General features: G+C 33.2%; 2 protein-coding genes across 2 annotated transcripts; both read right to left on the reverse strand.

Annotated features, from left to right (window-relative positions):
• Positions 1 to 11,719: 11,719 nt before the first annotated feature.
• On the reverse strand, positions 11,720 to 16,635 carry LOC107815327 (uncharacterized). The gene is made up of 5 exons (XM_016640892.2): positions 16,222 to 16,635; positions 13,544 to 13,658; positions 13,360 to 13,441; positions 12,610 to 12,661; positions 11,720 to 11,890 (listed from the first exon to the last, which is right to left on the reverse strand). The coding sequence occupies exons 1-5, from the start codon at positions 16,567 to 16,569 to the stop codon at positions 11,828 to 11,830; spliced, it is 660 nt and encodes a 219-aa protein (XP_016496378.1). The 5' UTR covers positions 16,570 to 16,635; the 3' UTR covers positions 11,720 to 11,827.
• Positions 16,636 to 18,382: 1,747 nt separating this feature from the next.
• LOC107815336 (small ribosomal subunit protein uS7) lies at positions 18,383 to 22,009 on the reverse strand. Its single transcript, XM_016640905.2, has 4 exons — positions 21,790 to 22,009; positions 19,471 to 19,742; positions 19,050 to 19,253; positions 18,383 to 18,667 (listed from the first exon to the last, which is right to left on the reverse strand). Exons 1-4 carry the CDS (start codon positions 21,886 to 21,888, stop codon positions 18,613 to 18,615), a joined length of 630 nt encoding a protein of 209 aa, XP_016496391.1. The 5' UTR covers positions 21,889 to 22,009; the 3' UTR covers positions 18,383 to 18,612.
• Positions 22,010 to 22,734: the final 725 nt, after the last annotated feature.

A 22,734-nucleotide genomic window follows, 5' to 3' on the forward strand; every position in this document is an offset into this window, starting at 1 on the left:
TAGAATAATTATAAGTTAAGTAGCTATTAAGGGTTGGAATCTGACGAGCGCAAAACTCACACTTAAATTATGCTCGCTAATTAAATATAATATAGTATAATATCGTATCCACATGGATTTATTTAAAGAGTATTCTTGTAATTTCTAGCTTGATTACTATCCAAGATGATCAACAATTGAGATTTATATAATTTCTAACTAAAATTAACTAAGAGTCTAAAGCTATTGACTAATGACAATTGAAACAAAGAATAAGCAAAGAAAGTTATCAGTGGGAGAAAATAGGGTTTTGATAGGATAGGTGCAAGATAACTGTTTGGGATCTAACTCTAGATAATTCACTTCTAATATTTAAGTGAGTCTCTCGAATTCACTCAATTATTAGTTCACACATTCAGCAGAAACTCCTCTTTCGATTAAGTCCCAACCTCACGAGATGAACCAATTTAAGCTCTGTGAAGATATACAAAAATGCGTAGTGGATTGGTCTTTAGAAGAACCTCTTTCGATTATCCTTCTAATTAGGTTTAATCAATGATTCAACTAGTCTCTTCCGATTACTAAGAAGAATTAATGAACTCAACTAACAATATAATACAAAGATATCACAAGTTATGTCTCTCTCGATTACATGAACAAGTGAATATAGATGCAACAATTAAATCATCCAAAAATGATTTAATACGTAAAAATAGAGTTATAATCCACAAACAATCATTAATACACCAAATCCATCAAACCCTAAAAGGAACTACTCCATAAATATGAAAAAATCCATCATAAAAAAATTAAAGTATAGAAAAACATAAATTCAATCCAAATTCGGGTCTTGAGTGAGGAAGGAATGATGAAATCCTTGTGCTTGTGTTCTTCCAACTCCTCCTTAGCCTCCTTAGGTCTAAAGTATATTAAAAGTCCAGAAAATAATATTTTTCATGTATTTATACCAAGTAGGGTCGGGCCCATATGAAACCTCCCTTTCCTAACCGAAAGAGAAAAATTTGCAAACTTATTATTTTTCATGCGTCGCACTATGCTACGCAGGGTGCGTAGCATTAGTTCAATTTTCTCGGTTGTAAACTCTCTGAACTTAGCTTGTCTGACAAAATTTTGTACTGATTCTACGCACTATGTCACACATTATGCCTAGCATTAGTGTATTTTTCTGTCATACCCAAAAATTACAAGTCTCTGAACTTCTCAAATTTCTGACGCACATTTGCACTGATGCGTTGCACAATGCTACGCATGGTGTGTCGCATTAGTGCATTTCCTCAGAGTGTTGCTTCTTCCTTGATTTTTGACGTCCAGAAGTGATCCTCAACCCCCAAACACGATTCCGGCTTGATCCCTTAAAAATTTACTCACACTTCAAAGCTCCAATTATTTGATTTAGCTCCGCAACATCTACATAACTTGGAATCATTCCTACAAGGCATAAAATACGCAATAAGTGCAAAATACTACCAATTAAAGCTCAACACAAGTAAAGTGCAGTGAATTAGAGTGCAATAAGCGACTAAAATACGAGATTATAGTCTACCATCAGAATCTTTATCAAATGGATGTCAACAATGACTTCTTACAAGGTGATCTAGTTGAAGATGTTTACGTAAATCTACCTTAGGGATTCCGTATGCAGGGGAATTCTAAAGTGTTTAGATCACACAAGTGACTATATATCTTGAAGCATGAAATATCAAATTGACTAGTGCACTGATCAAGGTACCTACAGAGTGCCTATTATCATTCCTTATTCACCAAGAAGGTTGGTGCAGACATAGTAATTATTTTAGTCTATGTTGATGATATTTTGATCACCGTAAATAATAGCACATTAGTGGATGAATCAAAGACCACTTTACACAAGAACTTTAAAATGAAAGATCTGGGAGAGTTAAATTATTTTCTGCGATAGAAGTTATAAGATCTAAGAAAGGGATCTTGCTTAATCAAAGGAAGCACACCTTTGAACTCATTTCAGATAAAGGTTTAAGTGGTGCAAAACTAGTTAATTCATCACTTTGCCAGAATCTGAAACTTACAACAATCAACTATGACAAACATATAGGAAAGAAGGAGATAAAGAATTGGAAGATATTGGAAGCTATCAAAGACTAATAGGAAAGTTGATTTATTTGATAATAATCAGGCCAGACATCTGCTTTGAAGTGCAGATGTTGAGTCAATTCATGCAACATCCAAAACAATCTCACTTAGAAGCAACCATGAAAGTTGTGAGATACATCAAAGGTCATCAGAAATAGGGATATTTCTGAAAAAGGAACACTAGCACAGGTCACTGCCTATTGCGATTCTGATTGAGCTGCATGTCCAAACACAAGAAGGTCAGTGACTGGTTATGTGATCAAGCTAGGAGAACCCTTAGTTTCATGAAAATAAAAAAGCAGCAGACTGTTAGCAGAATATAGACGCATGGCATCAATTACTGCATAAGTAGTTTGGCTGGTAGGATTGATATAGGAGCTTAACACAACAATGAAAGAACCTGTGACACTATATATTGTTAGCAAGGCAGTGATGCAAATAACATCAAATCTAACTTATCATGAGAGAACTAAACATATAGAAATAAATTGTCACTTTGTGAAGGAGAAGATCAAAGAAGGATTAATTGCACCAGACTATGTTTCCACGAAGGAGCAGATCACAGATGTAATGACCAAGGGACTGGGAGTAGGTCAACATCATCTTTTATTTTCCAAGATAGGAGTGCTAGATGTATTTCACCCTCCAGCTTGAGTGGGAGTATCAAAACTATGAAAGGACCAGTTTATAATTAAATAGGGACCTAACTGTAATTAGTATTACTTAGAGAACTAAGTAAGAAAAACTGTTGTAAGGACATGTGGGTTAGTTATAAATGGTGAAGCTCATAAAAACTAGTTGGACAATTTCATTTTTTTCTTCTTTAATATGCAAGATGCTCTTTCTTCTCTCTATACTTTCTCTCTCTAAATCTCTGTTTGATCCAACTGTGTTGATGACTGCATGCTAGTAAATTATTGATATTCAGTTGAGAATTCAACATTTAATAATGAGGACTTTAAACAAAACGTTGATACGAAAAAGTATGAGTTTTACTAATAGGTGAACCGTAAGACCGGTTGAACATCTACCAAACTAAATTCAGTTTGCAAAGACATGTTAAAAACTATCAAGAAATTCTTATCTTTCTTTTCTGCGTTTCAAGTTTATGCATTTTGCTCTTAATTATCGTGACTTGAGGATAACACTAAGAAGAATTGAAAAATTAAGAAAAGGGCAAGAAATATGTACCAATGAAACATGCGCCAACTTCAAAGATGCACCACTCTTATTCTAGAAAGCATTTGGTTATGGCATATGAAGTAAAGTTAGTAACAAAGAAATCTTATTTTCAACGGATCAAGCGGTTTGTCATTTTTTTCTAACACGAAGTTATAGTCATTAATTTATCAAAGTCGCACAATCTGACAAAGTCAGCATGGTGTGCAGAAATTTAGGGTACGCGCAACGCATTGTCACTTAGCGTTGAAAGCCAATGGCTTTTGGAGATTCTCAAAGTATTAGACTTTGGGTACGTAATGCTCAACCCTACTTTATTCCTAACACTTTAGACACAAAATTTTGAGCTCTGAAGTACCTTTTGGCAGAGGGCTTGAAGGAGCTAACATAATATCAAGATTCTTCATAAGAATTGAATGTAAGAATTAAAGATTTACACTTACGAATTGAGGATAGGAGACTAGTACTATAGGGTTTTAACTAGAGAGGTGTCAAAATTGGGGAAAGTGCAGATATACTCAATTTTGGAGCCACTTATACCCGCATTGCACATAAATTTACAAAAATTACTCACTTGGGAACACACTTCGGAATTCACATATGAAGTTACAAATTTAAGGTTTTGGAATCGGATCAGAAGCTCTGTTATCGCTTCAAAATACAACTTCGAAATCGGATCTAAAGTTGTTCTATCTCTACAATGCAATTTCAGAATTGGATCTGAAGTTCTTGTGTCTCTTCAATGTAACTTTAGAGTTGAATCTGAAGTTTTTATCTCTCAAGAGATTCGTTTCGTCTGTTTCAGCGAGGTCCCCATCGATCAAGATATCTAGATTTAGCAATGATGGCTTTCGATTTTTCCAAGTACCAACTCAAAGTTTGAGTCTCAATTTTAAGACAAGGAAGAAGAAGAATAGAAAGCAAAGAAGAAGCAACCACAGAGAAGAAGCGGTATCTGAAGTTACCAAAATATAGAGTACGAATTAAACTTTTTAAAGGTAATTTTTACATATTTATACCACATTTTATTACACTCTGATTATCACTTAATTACATTATTATATATAATTTTTTATTTATATACAAAATAATATATTAGATTCCAATATTATCCATTTTTCTCCCTCTATTCCTTTCCGCAATTTGTATCACACTTATTGCATCTGGAATGCTGCGAAAACTCACTGATTGGAGAAATAGTTGGAAAATATTAGTTGGTGAATTTTGGGCAGTTTTCGTCGGCTCAAAAGACCAAACACCATGACAAAACTCATGATTGTGTTGCATAATGCAATTGGAGCTTTTGAAACAGTGGGAAAATCGATATAACAGAGAACAATCAAATGAGTTAGTTATCTTGAAACAGTAAAACAAAATCAGCTAGTAAAAATTTCCATCGACAACCATGAAAAAGTTTTGAATTCAAAAATCATTTTTTTGTGAAATTATTATCTATTTGGATTGGTATTATTTTAAATTATTGAGAATATCCTTTGAAGTTTATATCTCAATTTTCAAAGAATTTGGTGAAGATTTGACGTGGTTTTCGTTAGAATTTCAAATTAAAACTCGAAGAATAAGACATAAATAAATTGTATATATCTTGTATGTCGGGTGTAGAAACGGTATGCAAAATATATACAACTAACATAATTTTATATAATTTATATATAATTGTGTGTAAATTATAGCTTTTGACTGGATTATGCACAAAAAACTTATATTCAAGTTGTAGATAAATTGTAGATTTTGATTATATTTGTATAAAAAAATTTATTAGTTATTTTTTGTAAATAGAAAAACTTAGATAAATCGGGTAAATAAATTTAAAATTATATATATATATATATATATATATATATATATATATATATATATATATATATATATATATATAATTACAATTTGATATATAATTTACCACATATATATATTTTAGTGATAATTTAATATCCCTAAATTATAGGGCTTTAATTAGCTTTCCAACGTACCCAATTCCGACGTCTCTCAACTAATACACAGATAGCGTATTCCATCCCCCACCCCAATGTAACCAATCGCCCAAAATCTCTTTTGCAGAATTTATTTCAAGTTTCACATTCTCTGCTTCTACGAAAGCACTGAGATTTTGGTTGGAAACCGTGGTTGAAAATTGTCTAATTTGTCTTTTATTATGTGTTTGCTTGTTAACGAAAGTTCCCTTTTAACAATTATAGGGTTAGAACGTAATTGACACTGCGAAACTCCATTGACAACCATTAAAAAGCTTCAAAGCTTTGAATTTGAAAATCGAATTTTGAAAAATTATTATTTGTTTGGATTGGGTGTTGTTGCAAATAATTGAGAATATATTTTGGAGTTTATATCTCAATTTTTAGAGAATTTGGTTAATATTCGAGATGATTTTGGTTGGAATTTCAGATTGAAACTCGAAAATGAAGACATAAAAAAATTATATATATTTTGTATTTCGGGTGTAGAAACGACATACAAAATATACACAACATAATTGTATATAAAATGTATGTAAATTGTAGTTTTTTACCGGATTCTATACGAAACAATTGCATTTAAGTTGTAGATAAATTGTAGATTTTGACCGAATTTGTATATATTTTGTAAATAACTTTAGTTACATTCCGTAAATAGAAAAAATTAGATAAAATTGGGTAAATAAGTTTAAAATCTCATATATATATATATACGAAAAAATCTCGTATATATATATATATATAGTTAATGAGGCGACCAAATAAAGCAGCCATGAATTATTTATGTCAAAATGGGTGGCTCAATCTAGCCCAGTCCTCGGAGGCATGAACTTAAACGGCTAGGACGGGCTTTCATTAAAGGATCTTCAAAGTACCAGCTCAGCCCAATCTTGAGCGGGCCACAAGCTAGAATTGGGGGAGAAATTTAAAAATAACCAGATTTACAAGTGGTCATTCAAAAATAGTCACACTTTCAAAAATAATCGAAATTTTGTCACTTTTCATGTAAAGATAAATCTGAACGAAAATACTATTCAAAATCCGGAAAATACTCCAGTATATTATACTGGAGTTTCACCATAAGTATACTGGAACTCCAGCATATTATACTGAAGTTCCATCATAAGTATACTAGAACTCCAGCATAATATACTGGAGTTCCAGCAAACTATACCGATCAAGTATAATATGCTGGAAGTTCATACACAGGTGCTCGAATCTCCAATATATTATGCTGGAACTTTTCGCGTGTTAGAGTTCCAGCATAAGTTCATACACAGGTGCACCGAACTCTAGTATATTATGCTGGACCGGTCTCTGTTACAGCAAAATAGTGGCTATTTTTCAATGACTTGATAAACGCTGACTATTTTTGAATGACGAGTCCGAAAACTGGTTAGCCTAAGGGTGGCAAGTGGGCCGGGCCCGGTCCTAAGTGGGCTTCGCGGGCCCGGTCCTAAGTAGGCCGGTCCTATGCGGTCCGGTCCTAAACGGTTTCGGGCTTCGCGGGCTTATTGCTGGAACCGGCTCGGGACCGGGACCACGAACTAACGGTCCCGGATTAAGTGGGCCGGTCCCGGGCCTAAACGGGCACAAGCGGGCCTAAACGGGCCCAGCAAAAACTTTGTATCTTTAATTTTTTTTATTTATAGAAGTTAGAGAAAAAAAATAGTAATAAAAATATATAAGCTATATTCGATTTATATACTATATATACATCTTAATATATATATATATATATATATATATATATATATATATATATATATATATATATATATATATATATATATACTATATTATATATACATAGTATACATCTTAAAATATACTACTATATATACATCTTAAGATATACTATATATATATATATATATATATATATATATATAGTATAGTATAGTAGATCTTAAGATATATATACATCTTAAGATATATATACATCCTATATATATATATATATATATATATATATATATATATAGTAAGATGTATATATAGTATATCTTAAGATGTATACTATCGAATATGACTTATAAACTATGTATATATATATTATAGTATATATATAGTATATTATAGTATATATATACATCTTAAGATATATATATACACACACTATACTATATATACATAGTATATTCGATATACTCGATATACATATATATATATATAAGCTTATATATATATACTATACTATACTATATATACATCTTAAGATATATAAGCTATATTCGATTTATATACTATATATACATCTTAAGATATATATATATATATATATATATATATATATATATATATATATACACACACACACTATACTATATATACATAGTATATAAGTCATATTCGATAGTATACATCTTAAGATATACTATATATACATCTTAAGATATATATATATATACACACACACTATACTATATATACATCTTATACACACACACTATACTATATATACATAGTATATAAGTCATATTCGATAGTATACATCTTAAGATATATATAATATATAGAGTAAGATGTATATATATTATAGTATAGTATAGTATATACTATATATACAACTTAAGATATATAAGCTATATTCGATATACATATACATATATATATATATATATATATATATATATATATATATATATATATATATATATATATATATATATATATATATATATATATATATATATATACTATACTATACTATAATATATATACATCTTACTATATATAAGCTATATTCGATTTATATACTATATATACATGTATATCTACTATATATATATATATCTAGTATATCTAGTATACTATGTATATATAGTATATCTTAAGATGTATATATAGTATAGTATAGTATATATAGTATATCTTAAGATGTATATATATCTTAAGATGTATATATAGTATAGTATATATAGTATATCTTAAGATGTATATATAGTATATCGAATATAGTTTATATATCTTAAGTTGTATATATAGTATATATATACTATACTATACTATACTATACTATAGTATATAAGCCGTATTCGATAGTATATATATAGGCTTATATATATATGTATATCGAATATAGCTTATATATCTTATGAGATGTATATATAGTATAGACTATAGTATAGTATAAATATAAGCTTTTATATATATATATATATATATATATATATATACTATACTATACTATACTATACTATACTATACTATACTATACTATACTATATTATACTATATGTATAGCTTAAGATATATAAAAAGACAAAAATATTGTAAAGAGATATTCAAATCAATGCGTTATATTTTTATTATAGCATTAAAAATCATGGCAAATATCTTTCTTAGTCTTCCTCCCCCCTATGGATTGAGCACAACAAGGTGCTAATACCACCATTGAGAAGAAAAAGAAACTAATCAAGATGTGCCAAAATACAAGTTACATATTAATTTACATGGTATCTCTTACAAATTTCATAAATCTTTCAAGGTCCGGAGGAATTTTCGTTGGTGGTGGCGGAAATGAAGCTTGGTCATCACCGCTTCCAGGCGAAGCATCATCCTCCGCAAGTTCAGCTAGCATTTCTTCGTAAGCTTCGTCTACCTCTGGTTGTGATTCAGCAAGTCCAAAATTTCTTCTTTCCGAACGGATCCAATCTCTAAAAAGTACTGATTTTTCCAAGCTCTCCCTCAGAGACTCTCTATAATCACCGAGTTGAAGTCTTGCTTGACTGAAAGCACTCTCTGATGCCATTGTTGAAGCTTGAATAGTTAAAATATCTCAGGCCATCCTTAAAAGAATCGGAAAGTGTTTTTCTTTGTCCTTCTACCATTTCAAAATATTAAAAGAGACGTCGGGATTTACTTCCTCAATTCCCTGTGACAAATAAACTTCAAGTTTATTTAGTTGTGAAAAATCAATAGTACTAGAACCTTGAGAACCCCTGAACCCTGCCCAAGCACTAAGTGCTCTTACTCCCGCAGTTCTTTTAGATGATTGAGAACTAGAAGAAGAAGGAGTTGGAACATTTGGTCTAGCATGATCTAATGCAACTTGATAAGCATTATAAATAGTTTGAACATTTATTTTAATTTTGGGTGCACTTGTCCCCTCAGCCAAAACTTTCATATGAAAATATCTAGCTTTATCTTGAAGGTGTAGCAATATGTGTCTAGTCAAACTCCCCCCCTCCTCCCGACTTCCAACATATTGAAAAACTAACTCTTTGCCACGAGTTTTACACTTAGCCCTATTTTTTCTCTTAGCTGAGTAAAAAATTGCCAAACAAGAGATGTTTCTGCCCATTTAGAAGGTTGTCTAGAAAAATTAGGGGCACTAATAGGAGGGTCAGACGGGGGATCATCTAGATTATTATTAGTTGGGTTAACTTCAGGAGCAGGACTAGTGGGCGTATCATCATCCGGTTGCGTTTCATCAAAATCTATTTCTTCATCATCATTTTCATCAATAGTTGGATTACCATAAAAAGCATTCATATATTCATGGTTTAATTATTCACCGGGTGCAATATTATGGCAAAATTGACTCTCGGTAAATTGTAATAAACTATTATCGCTATCAAGAATAGGAGGTGTAGGACGGGTAACATGTTTGGGTCGGGGAGCCGGGGGAAGTGAAGGAGGAACATATTGGCCACTAGATTCACCACTCTTCGATTTTTCCTTATTTTTACTAAACGTATTTTTTAAGGAATAAGCCATCTTAATTAATCAAGCAAAATAAATAAAACAAACAAAATTATAATATTAAAACTTAAGAGTTGGAACGAGTTTACCGAATTGACGAACAACTTGTTGGAAATTGATTATCGTTGAAGACTTCAATTCACCAACTTCACAATTGTTTCACAAATTGTAACAATAAAGTAAGCAATAGTAGCAATTATAGAAGTAAATTAGAGAGAGATTGTGATAGATTGATGATTTTGTAAGAAAAAATGAAATAATGATGGGGTATTTATAGTTGAAAATAGGAAAAAAGTATAATTATAAAAAGTTTGGGATTAAAACAAAGTTGGGGGGTTAAATGACTATTTTTTTTTTTTTTTAAAAAAATTCATTTAAAAATAGCCGTTGGGCCCGCTAAGGGACCAGGCCCGGCCCAGCCCGGCCCCTGGCCCTGACGGGCCAAACGGTCCTGGGCCTGACGGGCCCAAATCATAGGACCGGCCCACGAGACCGGACCAGGCCCGCTAAAATCGGACCAAACGGTCCTGAACCGGCCCACTTGCCAGCCTTAGGTTAGCCCGTGCTATTTTTACTAGAATTGGTTGGCCTTTAATTTATAGAGTATAGTGTGTATAGTGTTGCTTTTCTTCTCAAAATACTCCGCCCATCCCTCCTCCCCACTTTCTCTCGATTTTGCATCAATTAAAGAGGCAAAGGGGAAATAAATTTTCCTTTAATTAATATGAATTGATTAAGGAGCAAACACTTACAGTTCATAGTGGGTACAAATAGTTAAAGAAAAATGACAGTCCGTGGCCGTTGAGTTCCAAAACTAACACCAAATTTTCTTGGTGGTGATTATTTTCCTTAGTTAAGATATTCACGTCAATGAAATGGAAAACTAGAGATATGAGGTTTGCTCTACCCATTTAGTATTTCTCAAGCAAAAGTAAAAAGATTTCTGTTTTTTTTTTCTTCCTTTTTCTGTTTTCTTGCAGGGGAATGGTCTTTTCACAAATTTTTAGCTATTATAGTTGTTGACAAGAGGCAGTCAGGGTCAGGCAGAGAAGAAAAGTTACAGCACGTTTTCTGATTTTCAATTTTGCCATTCTTTAGTTGTATACAACTTTGTAATTATAGTCAATATTTTGGCTAACGGAATCCATCTCACATAAGCATAAGTATTTTTGTAAATTGTAAACTTTGTTGGCAATATTCTTTGGGACCCAAAAATATTGCATTGTGTGATGGATATCATTTGCACAAGTTGTATCTCTTCTTTTACACCTAAGAGGCTAAGACTTTTTTGCCTATAAAAGGGAAGGTCATTAGTTCATTTTAGACACACCAACAAGGCTTGAGTCTTCATTTCTTGTTTCTTCCTTTCCTCCTTTAGTAATAGTGTTTTGTATGAGAGTTAGTGTTGGGAAGCATTTGTGTGAACCCTTTCTTTGGAGTGATCTTGTGAGGTTATTCTCTTAGAGTATTTGGGATTAATTAGAGTGTTTACTCTAATTTTGTACTCTCTTTTGTACTCTTATTGTTATAGTGAAATTGCTCATCTCCGCTTATGGATGTAGATCACTTTGACCGAACCACGTTAAATTAGTATCATATTTATCTGGTTTAATTGTCGTTGTTATCAACTTCCATTGTCTTTGTTATTGTCATTATACCGTTGTTTGACTAAATTCCGCATTACCTGAGTTCCCGATGCTAACAAACTTTATTCTTTAGTTGTATACAAGATAGGAAATGATAACTATGCAAAATTCATTATGTACATACTAATAAGGCCTTTCAGGTTTACAATTACGTTACAAGTAATGACATTATCTTTCTTTTTTTTCATACTTCAATCAGAACCGATCTGCCAATTGTGGAAATTGCTGCAGCAGCCATGCTACGCCTCTGATGGCAACCTGATAAGATTCATAGAGATGTAAGAGGAAAAATAATGTTAGAAAAAATGAAATATAAAAGAACAGAGAAAGAAACATTCTTGGACAACAAAGTCTCTGCTGCAGGAAAGTTGATAGTACTAATGTTTCAAGGCTCTTTCGTTCATTTCTATTTTACTGTACCTTTTTATCAGCTAATTAGAAAGTTCAGTGCATGAATAATGTGTTAGACTCTGTTTATATTCCAGCATGCAAATTGCAATAGCTAAATAAATATACATCGCTGCACAAATCATCCCGGCCGGAGGGCCGTTGGCACAACAAGCACCATTGGATGAATACACAGCAACTTACGTCTTTTGATTTTTCCAAATGCGCGAAGGCAATATCGCGATCCATTGCTTTGGGGAGAGGCAATAGGGTTTAAGGATAACCATGCATATGCCAATAGAACATGGAACCCAGCTCAAACACATAAAAGAAAATACTTTTTCTACTTGGATAGATTTGAGATTCAGATGACAAATATTAGAGATGGAAAGCTCGTCCCTTAGCCATACCTATATTGTCCACTTTATTAGCCATTCTCAGCCCCTTCAATGATTCTTTTTGGCAAGACACAAAAAGTTAAAGAGTAGACTAATGTATGTGGCTGTCGATGTAAATACACAAACATCAAGATAATAGATAAACGATTTTCCCCAGTTTAGGAACTTCCATTTATGAGGAAACATACATACCAATGCTGTCTCCCCAGGCTTGACTGCAGGTTCCACACTGTCTCTGCCATAACTGCTTAAGAAAATTAACATTAGTCCAGACATGAGATTTCGTTCTCTTAATAACCCTAAGACAGTGATTTTCATGCTTTTGTTGGAAGAGATATTTAGACATTTTGACTACAAAGAGCTGCTAAACAATTACAGAAACATAAAAAATGCCAGGAGCGGTCAAGAGTAAATATGAAATCAAGAAATCATTCCTACGGCCGTATACATCAAACGCTGAAAAGAAAGAACATTAACTTCAGAGCATGAGGTAATGCCATTTGTACCAAGAGAATTTCCGTCATTATAAATTTTAAAAATTAAACTCCATCTATGTGTTGCAAAGTATAGTCAGTTCCAAACCCGAATAAAAGCGAAGAGTTGCAGTAGGTTGACCAGTGTAAAAATAGCCTCACTATACTGAACTTTGAATAGTGAATTTGTTGGAACATGCTCACCTTGGTAGGCATATAAGTGGCGCAAAATAGATACGAAAGATTTATATAGCAGAATCCAACTAATTTGAGATTGAAGAATAGTTGGTTAATTTTATTGATAATAAACCACTATTCTGACTAAAGTGGACATATAAATTTGCCTTTATATCTTCATGAATGAAGTTATTCTATCTACAGATCACATAAAATCAAAGTGGCCAAAAGAATAATAACGCATAAAAACACATCCAACATTTTATACGGGTTGAGATTTTGTTTTACGTACAGTATTTGTCTCTGGCCATTTACCACTTCCAATCGATAAAAGCTGCATCCTTTGCTAAAAGGAAACGGTCTTCCCCTCCATTCTGTTATCACATTCAAAATCAATTAAAACTGAAGAATGAAGATCCAACATCCTGGGAAACATTATAGAAAACAAAGCAAAGCATGGTAAGCTCTTTTCACACCTAAGTGCCAAGTGACGCCAACAGCTGAAGAATCCTCCTGGGATATGTCATCAATAACAAATTGGAGATCAGATCCAACCGAGTCGGTGAACTTCTTGAAAAAGTTTAGAATCGCCTGCAGTAACAATTGGTGATCAAATGTAAGCATAATGTTAAAAAAGTTGACCTTGGTCTAACTCAACGCTAAAGCTCGTTCAACTAGTGAACATTATCCAGAACTATATAAGAAAACTATAGCCTATACACTTGTGGGATTTAGACATGCCCCCACACGTCAAGAATTGGACATTTGGAGCGTGGAGTAACATAACATGAGTGACCGTCATCAGGTAACCCGACATCAGAGATGAATTTGGCTCCATACCATAATAAAGTGTATGATCGCCTTATCTAAAAATTTAAGCTTTTATATGAGATGGTCACACCAACATATAGAAATCTATTTACAATGATAATTAACTACTAAGAAAAGTCGTCACTTATAAAAGCAAAAGGATAAAGGCGCGAGGAAAAACAGTTCCAGTAATCATCTTTCTATCACCACAGCATTCTTCGTGCTGAATAAAGAAGACAGCTGTATTTCTTGTGCTTTTGAGAAAAGCAGTTATATTCCGGGATACGAACAAGAAAAAACTGGCTCTTGGATGCGAATTAAATTACGTACAGCTCCATTGTCCACTTTGCATATTGTAGAGTCAGTTTGACCTAATTTGAGTGAACTTGAACGTGGATAGCTTCATCATTCGAAACATATTTAAAAGTTTACAAATTTCTAGTTTATAAATGATTAATAGAGTACGTAACACACATAGGATAAAGATAGGATCTCGCCTTAGAGAACCTCTAGTTTTAGAGAACCTCTAATTTGTATCAAAAAAGATAACTTATTCAGTACTGGAAAGAAACGCCCCAAATGGAGTGGAGTGGATTCATAGGATTTATCTAGACAACCCAACTAGTTTGCAATTAAGGATCAGTTGATTGTTTAATCAATAAAAATTAGTACATGAAGAACTAAAAGGACAAACTTTTAGCACTTCGAAAATGTAGAAAAAGAATCTAAGACAATTGACGCACAAACCTGCCAGCTGAAGGGTCTTTGGGAATTGTTACAACAGCATATGGGAAGTGAAATTTTTAGCTAGAAATAGGGACAAATTTTCATATATCTGAATGCATGTTTATGTTTAGGGGTGTGTGCACGGGAAATAATTTTAATATCTTTAGTTGCGTAGATCTCTTTTTGTCTCTGAACCTATCAAAAAAGCATGGCTCCCTGCAGCTTTGATCTGGCATCCCCACTATATCATGTCCTCAACACACTTAACCCATTTTAGGTCAGACCATTATACACATTAAGATTAAGGGGAAGTAGTAGAGCTGTGTTTCGGTGAACCGTAAAATCCAGCACCATCATGATAATAAATAAGCTGAATTCATTGAATGACAAAGGTTACAGGAAAAGGATTGAAGGGATAAAATGAATTTTGGAGGAGGTGTACAGTGTATAGTTAAGCAGATTCAGGTTCAATGGCATGCTCAAGCTTGAACAATGCATAAATAGTTTTGGCTTCAGTCTTATTCTTATTGAACATGACCGAAAGGTCTGCACAACTAACTATCAAACGTATATGCATCTTCAATGAAAATTAATATGCTCACGATCTACTTATGTAGGATCAATTGTTGAAGGGGTCCTTACGTCTTAGTTGTGTGGTAGTTTAGCTTTCCTAACCCACCCCCACTTGTTAAAAGGTTGAGTACATTCAATCTTCATTAAGGATTGGGAGGTAAGGTTTATGTCCCCTACTATGGTTTTTTGTTTTGTTTTGTTTGGTTATTAATATACAGGTAGTGGTCAATGCCAACCCCTGCAGCACAACAAGTGAGCATGACTTGAGTTGTATGGATTTATTTTAAAAAAATATATATCCTCGCAATCTGATATACATGGAGATCTAGAGAACTACACAGCACATATATGACACAACTAGAGGCGGCAAAATGAATTTTTACCATCCATATTATCCACTAAAAATGGGTTGGATAATGAACTTTTTAAAAATGTGTCAAATATGGATGAGAACCATATTATCCACTTAGAAAATAGATAACTAATGGCTTTACCTTTTACATTGTAAAGACTCAAATTGGGGGTTCTTCAAGTTTAAGAGATTAGAAATTTTTCCAAAAGTGATCATATTCAAGAAGACATGAATAATATGAATATTATACGTCGGTTAACCCATTTTCTATCCGTATTAAATATGAATCGGACCGGATAATTTATCCGTTTTTGCATTATTCGCTTTAGATCCGTAGACACAACTTATGCTATTTCCCGTTATCCCAAGTCCAGCTAGTTAATCATAAGGTACCAAAATCCCCAATTTCACACCTGAATGTAAGTCCAAACATATCAAGGGAACAAACCCATATAGTAACAGCACTGAAAATCAAAATAATGTGAAAATCACCAAAAATCTTCTCCGTTACATCATGAAAGTCAATAACTCGTTGAACCCAGAAGTCTAATTAACTTTGAATGAGACATAAAAAAAAGATACTTAACCTGCATTACTGTATGATAAATCCTCGGAGTATACATTCACATAAATTAGAATGGAGAGAGTAATTATCATCAAACTTAAAACTACTAATACAGTTTGATAACTAACCTTACGGCCAACAAAAGGTTGAGGAAATACAAGGTCCTCATACACACAATTCTCAGCAATAAGTTGCTCAACTGAGTCCAAATCGCGGCTATTTATTCCGCCATAGAACTTCCTCACTACACTCGAAGCCGACTCCAAATCAGTCACAGAATCAGAAGAAGGAGATGAAGTAACCTCCGCCGTCTGATTGCTGTTTCGTACAACTACGTGTCTTATCCCCCGGCCAGAAATGATCCTAAATTGAAAATCAGTAGAGAGGTTGAATTTGGCCGGAGAGAAAATGGGGGAGAGGTTTGGGTTGAGAGGGAGGAGAGAGAAGGATGAGGAGTTGCTCATCAGCATCACCATTGCTGCACTTACCAGTTTGTGTTGTGTTTCTGAGGCGCGGGTATATAACTGCCACTGATTTTTAACAAATTTAGAGAGGACATCTTTTTATACTAATAATTCTGAAACATTTGCTTCTTTTTTTTTTTCCTTTTCAAAATTATTAAATAAAAGAAAAAGAAAAAGGAGAGCTCCTTTGGCACCCATTTAAGAATTGGTTGCGTTTCTGAGAGTCGAATAGAGTAGTAGAGTAAATTTGTTCCTTAAAATTTTCATATATTGTTTCTCATTTTAAAAAATGTACAATATTTTTGCCTGATATTCATTTCAAAATGCACATATTCGTAACTCTTTTGAGATCTTTCACTAACATTGTCTCTAGAAATTTGAAGTTATTTTCGGAAAAAATGATTGTTCTGTCCAATCTATCCAGTAGGAATTACAATTGTTTTTCGATTCGAAGACAATGGAAATAAAATATTTCTTTTTGTCATTCTCTTTATGAATCGAGTAGTGGATATATACCGCGTTTGCAAGTAAAATATTAATGGTATGGATCAATTTCTATGGTACCTTCAAGTCTCTTATTTATGTTTTTATTTCAACTCTAAATAATAGGAGTATTAAAAAACGCAAGTTATTTTATATAAAATACTCTTTCAACTTTACTTTACTTATTTTATACACTAATAAGTATTCTAACAAATTAAAAGAACACCCAGACTTTGAAAATAATTGTCAGCGTCCACAGAAGAAAAATATATGTATTTACTTTTGCATTTATTTATAAAAAATGCATACTCCTTCAGTGTTACTTTACTTGTTTTTAATTTGTTTTCATACTTCATAGATTTTTATTTGTGATTATAAGAAGTATACTAAGAAAAGAGGATAAATTCTTGTACTATTCTGTTTTCTTTTAATTCCAAAAAGTGCATAAATTCCACTACTACTTGTTTATAAACATTTTTAAATGTATAGCACAATAAAGCAAAATGAGAAATATTTTTATGCAAATACCTTGGACTTTAAAATACATTTAATGGTGAAATAAATTAAAAATTAAATGATACCATAGAAATTGATCCAGGCCATCAATACTCCTCTTGCACACGTGGCATACATCCACTGCTCCATTGAAAATTAATGGAGCTAATCCTTTACCTAAAAGACGGGTCTGCTTTATCGTAGAACTCTCATGCTTTTGATGCTGTATTACAATGTTTTCCCTTTGGAACAGATTTGTAATATCTAGGAGGCTCAAACATGATATTGTGACGGGTTTGAAAAAAAAAAAATCATACTTATGTACATTTTCACAAGATCTTGTTTCCAAACAGTACTAAGATGTAGTTTCCAGATTTTACTTCTCTAGCTGACAGGAAAAACATCATAGCAGTTCGCTACAATTAAACATTTTTATGAACAGCACATATATCTTAAGAAATAAAAGTTTAAGATAAAACTAAAAATGAGAAAGTCAAAGAGAGCTTAATTTCAATATCATTTACGACAAGATCAGATTCCAGTTAGCTGTTCAACTTGATGTAATTACAGTCAGTTTCAGATTCCTGAATACCTATTACCTAACATTAATTTCAGAGGAAAATTTTTCACATTGTGTACTTTCCTTGATTCCGTCTAGTCTAGTAAATACTTGGAAATTATCTTTCATAGCAATTACATATATATTATATGCAAGACACTGTGAAAGTTAAATTTGAGAAACTGCCCACACCACATTTCTCAAGAGCCTAACACAAAAAGATCAGTAAACCAGCAAATCAGTAGTTAAATAACCAATGAGTAAACACAAAACTGACAAATAGCAAAATACAAAAACCAGATATTTCGACTAGGCATAGCAATTGCAAAAATCCAACTTCACCTCACTACTTCAGCCATGTTTTTCACAAAAGGAAAACTCATCCACTAGTTCCAAATTGCCCTCCTAGTACTAACAAAAAGTAAACAAAAGATGCCTCAAAATAAAACTGTCCAACCAACAGAAATTGATGGGAAAAAAATTCAACAGAACTTATCCATACTGCACGGAAAGAACCCTTAACGATTGGCCTTCGCAACCCTCTCAATCTCATCCTTCTTCTTGATAGCATAGCTGCACGTACATAGAAAAATTAATAGGCATAGAAGAGTAGTTGCATTCAAAAAGGAGCAACAGCAACAACAACATAGCCATTATAATCCCACAAGTGGGGTCTAGGGAGGGTAGTGTGTACGCAGACCTTACCCCTACCTGGAGAGGTAGAGAGGCTGTTTCCGATAGACCCTCGGCTCATGATAAGGTAAAAAGGAAGAAAAGGGAAGAAGAAGAAGAAGAAAGAGGGGGGAGAAAGAAAGACGATAAGGAAAAAGAGGAGAAAAAGTAGCATCAGATAGTAGCAACAATTTCCCGTAAAAGGGAGAAAGAGTAGCATCAAATAATAACAAGCATTCAAAAAGGAGCAAAGGACTAAAAATGATGGCAGTAGGAAGATTACCTGTTGGAAGATCCCTTGGCAGCATTGATGAGTTCATCTGCAAGGCATTCTGCAATGGTCTTGATGTTTCTGAAAGCACTCTCACGTGCACCAGTTGTGAGGAGATATATTGCCTGGTTAACACGACGGAGTGGAGAAATATCAACAGCCTGACGCCTCACAACTCCAGCAGAACCAATACGAGTTGCATCTTCTCTTGGTCCACTGCATTGCACAGGTTATTATAAAATGGAAAAGGAAAAATGAGAAAGACTAAAATATCTAAAGCATGCTGCATCATGAGAATGCTCAAACTATAACTTTTCAGTGCAACATGCAAAAAGAACAAAGACCACATGGTATGTAAATCTTCTAATTAACTAGAAGCCTCAGAAAGAAAGAGTCAAACTGATAAATAAGCAAAAATGAATTATCTCTAAACCTGTTGATAACAGCATCAACAATCACTTGGATTGGGTTAAGGTCAGTCAACAGATGGATAATTTCCATAGCATGCTTGACAATACGAACAGCCATCAACTTCTTCCCGTTGTTTCTTCCGTGCATCATCAGTGAGTTGGTCAACCTCTCTACAATTGGGCATTGAGCCTTTCTAAACCGCTTGGCTTGGTACCTCCCAGCCGTATGCGGCGTATATGTAGGATGCTTGGCAGCAGTAGCAGTTATGTAATCCTCAACAGAAATATCACTTATCTGCATGAGCAATAACGTTAAGAAGGAACTTAGGAGAACACTGATTGACATGCTCATTTGTGCATTTAATTGAAGAATCCATCCAGAATTACATTACCAACCTAACCAACAAACATTGCTTTGGACTTGCAGCAAGTAATATAAATGCACCATATAACAGGTTACAGCGATAAATAAGTACACCTTGTGTAAGGCTGTCTGTTACTGATTGGTGGAACGAACAATATTCTGCCCAATTTGAGCAGTGTTTTAGCGGGCATATCTCTCTAAATAGAAAAGATCAAGGAAGCAGAAAATATATTATAATAGATATATATATTGCATAGCGTTTCAAGTTTCTTAATCAATATATTGGACTTGGTGACCTATAAATTATCTCTCCTATGCTACCATTAGCATTTAACAACAGGAAATTTAGTCTAAATCTGCAACCAACAATTTCTATTCTTAATTGATCCTTCAGATTTAGAAAAAGCCAACTTTCACCCGAATCTTTTGAACATAATAGTAGGTAAAAACCGTAGACAATAGTATCAAGCACTTTCATTTGAACATAATAATAGGTAAAAACTGTACACAGTCACTAGAGTTAGCAAAAAATAGATTGGTTTTACCATCTTCTAGGACGAGGTTGCCCTTGGTTCTAGTAAAGAACCCGCAGTTAAAGAAGATAAAACAGAACGGTGGAATACTCCAGCAATATTTTCCTCAATTTCTCCGATCTAAAAAAATATTTTCCTCAATTTCAAAACAAACTCGACGACAAGCAGCTGTGGAGCCAAGAATACATATAAGGGATATTAAAAGAATACTAGAATATGAACCTGTGACATAAAGCAATTTTTGAATCCCATTTTCCACAACACTAGAATCTTTCATTGTGCCAACGGGATTCAACTAGGGCCGTGCATAATTTAGTAAATAGTGAATTACCATACCGAAACCGAAAATTTTGGTATTTGGTATTCGATATTTTGGTATTTGGTTTAAGTTTTATAAAAAAAATTGGTATTAGGTATGGTATTTGGTATTTTAAAAAGAAATATCGAAATACCGATACCGTACCGAAATATATATTATATTACACAATACACATATTATTAATTATATCATAAATATAAAAAATCTAAAATTTTACTTTTCTTTATTCTCTAAGTTCATCAATTATCTCTAACCAAGTAATAAGACATTTCTAATGATCAAATTTATTCCTTTATGTACAGTTTTCTCTCTCTGGGTTGATATTTGATGGTTTTGGACAAAACTTTTGTCAACAAACGATTTTAGTTTTACACACTTTTGAGTACTTTAATAAAGAATATTAAAGTCTATAACTCCATGAACTAGTTAGTATTCAAACCGAATAAACCGAAGTTACCGAACCGAAGAAACCGAAATCGAAAGGAGAAAAACCGAACCATACCGAATTTAATTAGGTACGGTATTAGTATAGCATTTTAAGAAACCGAATACCGAAAATACCGAACCGAAATATCTAAATACCGTACCGACGAACACCTCTAGATTCAACTGCTCATATATAACAAAAAAAATCATTTTTGCCCTATTTTTGCAGTATAATTTTCCGGTAAAGGAGATTCAATTGATCCCCCTCGCCAACACCTAGCAATGCCCCTGTCGACAAGCTGAGATTTTTCTCATAAGAAGAAAAATCATCTAACACTAATGGTACTTACTAAAAAATAATCAAACAAATATCATAAAAATTAAATTATTATTAAAAATAAAGTTTCGATGTTCACAGAAAGTATTACTCCGTACCTAAGCTACTATAACAGCCGTAATTTCCTTCAACTTACTAACCCAAATTCGACAAATCAAGCAGAGATCTTTTCCTATTTGAGAAAATGTGATTATTATTAAAAGGTTACGATTCAAAAGCCACACTAATAATTAAAAACAAAAAAGCTCTCTCCAACATAAATCTTAAGCAAATAACAAAAATATAAAACAAAGCAAACAAAATAATGCAAAAAAGAACAATTCAAAAGGAATAAAATAAAGGGGAATGAGGCAAATTTTAAACCTGAACGTCGTCGTAGGACCAACGATTGAATAGCATAACATCAGTGTGAGCCTTTTCTTGCTGATTTTGGCTTTCTACTACGACTGCAGCTGCTTCCATTTTTACTCTTCTTTCTTTTCTCGAGGGGGATTGGGAGGGTTTAAGGAGGGGACTTACAGAAGCTAGAGAGTGAACAAGAAGATGAGGAAAAACCCTAAAACGAGAATAAAGAAAGTTATAACGTCCAAGTTTGCCTTCATTTTACCTCGGAATTACACGTGTGTTTTTGAATTGGGCTAAGGCCTTTTTGGGCCAGTTTAAGAGGTGGCAAAAACTGGTCCAACTTGTTCTCTCTCGTTATGTGTTGTGTTTTTCTACTATTTAACCCAACTAGGCACAAACTCAATACATTTGAGTTTTGGGCTTTGGAAAGGACTGTATGATCGTAAAAATTTCATGGCGTACATTGTTATTTAACCTATTGTTAATTTTTAAAAATTATTTAACTGCCTAGTTTTGGCAAACATCAGACAAAACATGTTGCGTCCTCCTCCTCCTTATTCTTCTTCAACTTGTTGTTTCTAGACAATAATTTATTCACCGGAACTTCAGTCATTGTCACGATCCAAAATCCAACTCGTCGTGATGGCACCTAACCCAATCCGCTAGGTAAACCAAGTAACATTCAAACTCCCAAGGGCTGGTAGTACAAGTCATGAGTTTCTAAGACTTAGAATTTATAAAGCTGGTACGAATTAAATACATCATCTGTTCGAAACATACATAAATAGATTTGCTAAATCTAAAGCTACCAAGAACAAGTGACAACTATAACCGGAATGCAGGTACATCTTCAATGCCAGCTCTCGCCATACGCAGTAACATCGACTCCAACATTTGCACGCAAGGTGCAGACGTGTAGTATGAATACAACCGACCTAATATACTCAATAAGTAACAAACTTA

Source organism: Nicotiana tabacum, chromosome 4 (genome assembly GCF_000715075.1).
Source record: "Nicotiana tabacum cultivar K326 chromosome 4, ASM71507v2, whole genome shotgun sequence".
Lineage (NCBI taxonomy): Eukaryota > Viridiplantae > Streptophyta > Magnoliopsida > Solanales > Solanaceae > Nicotiana > Nicotiana tabacum.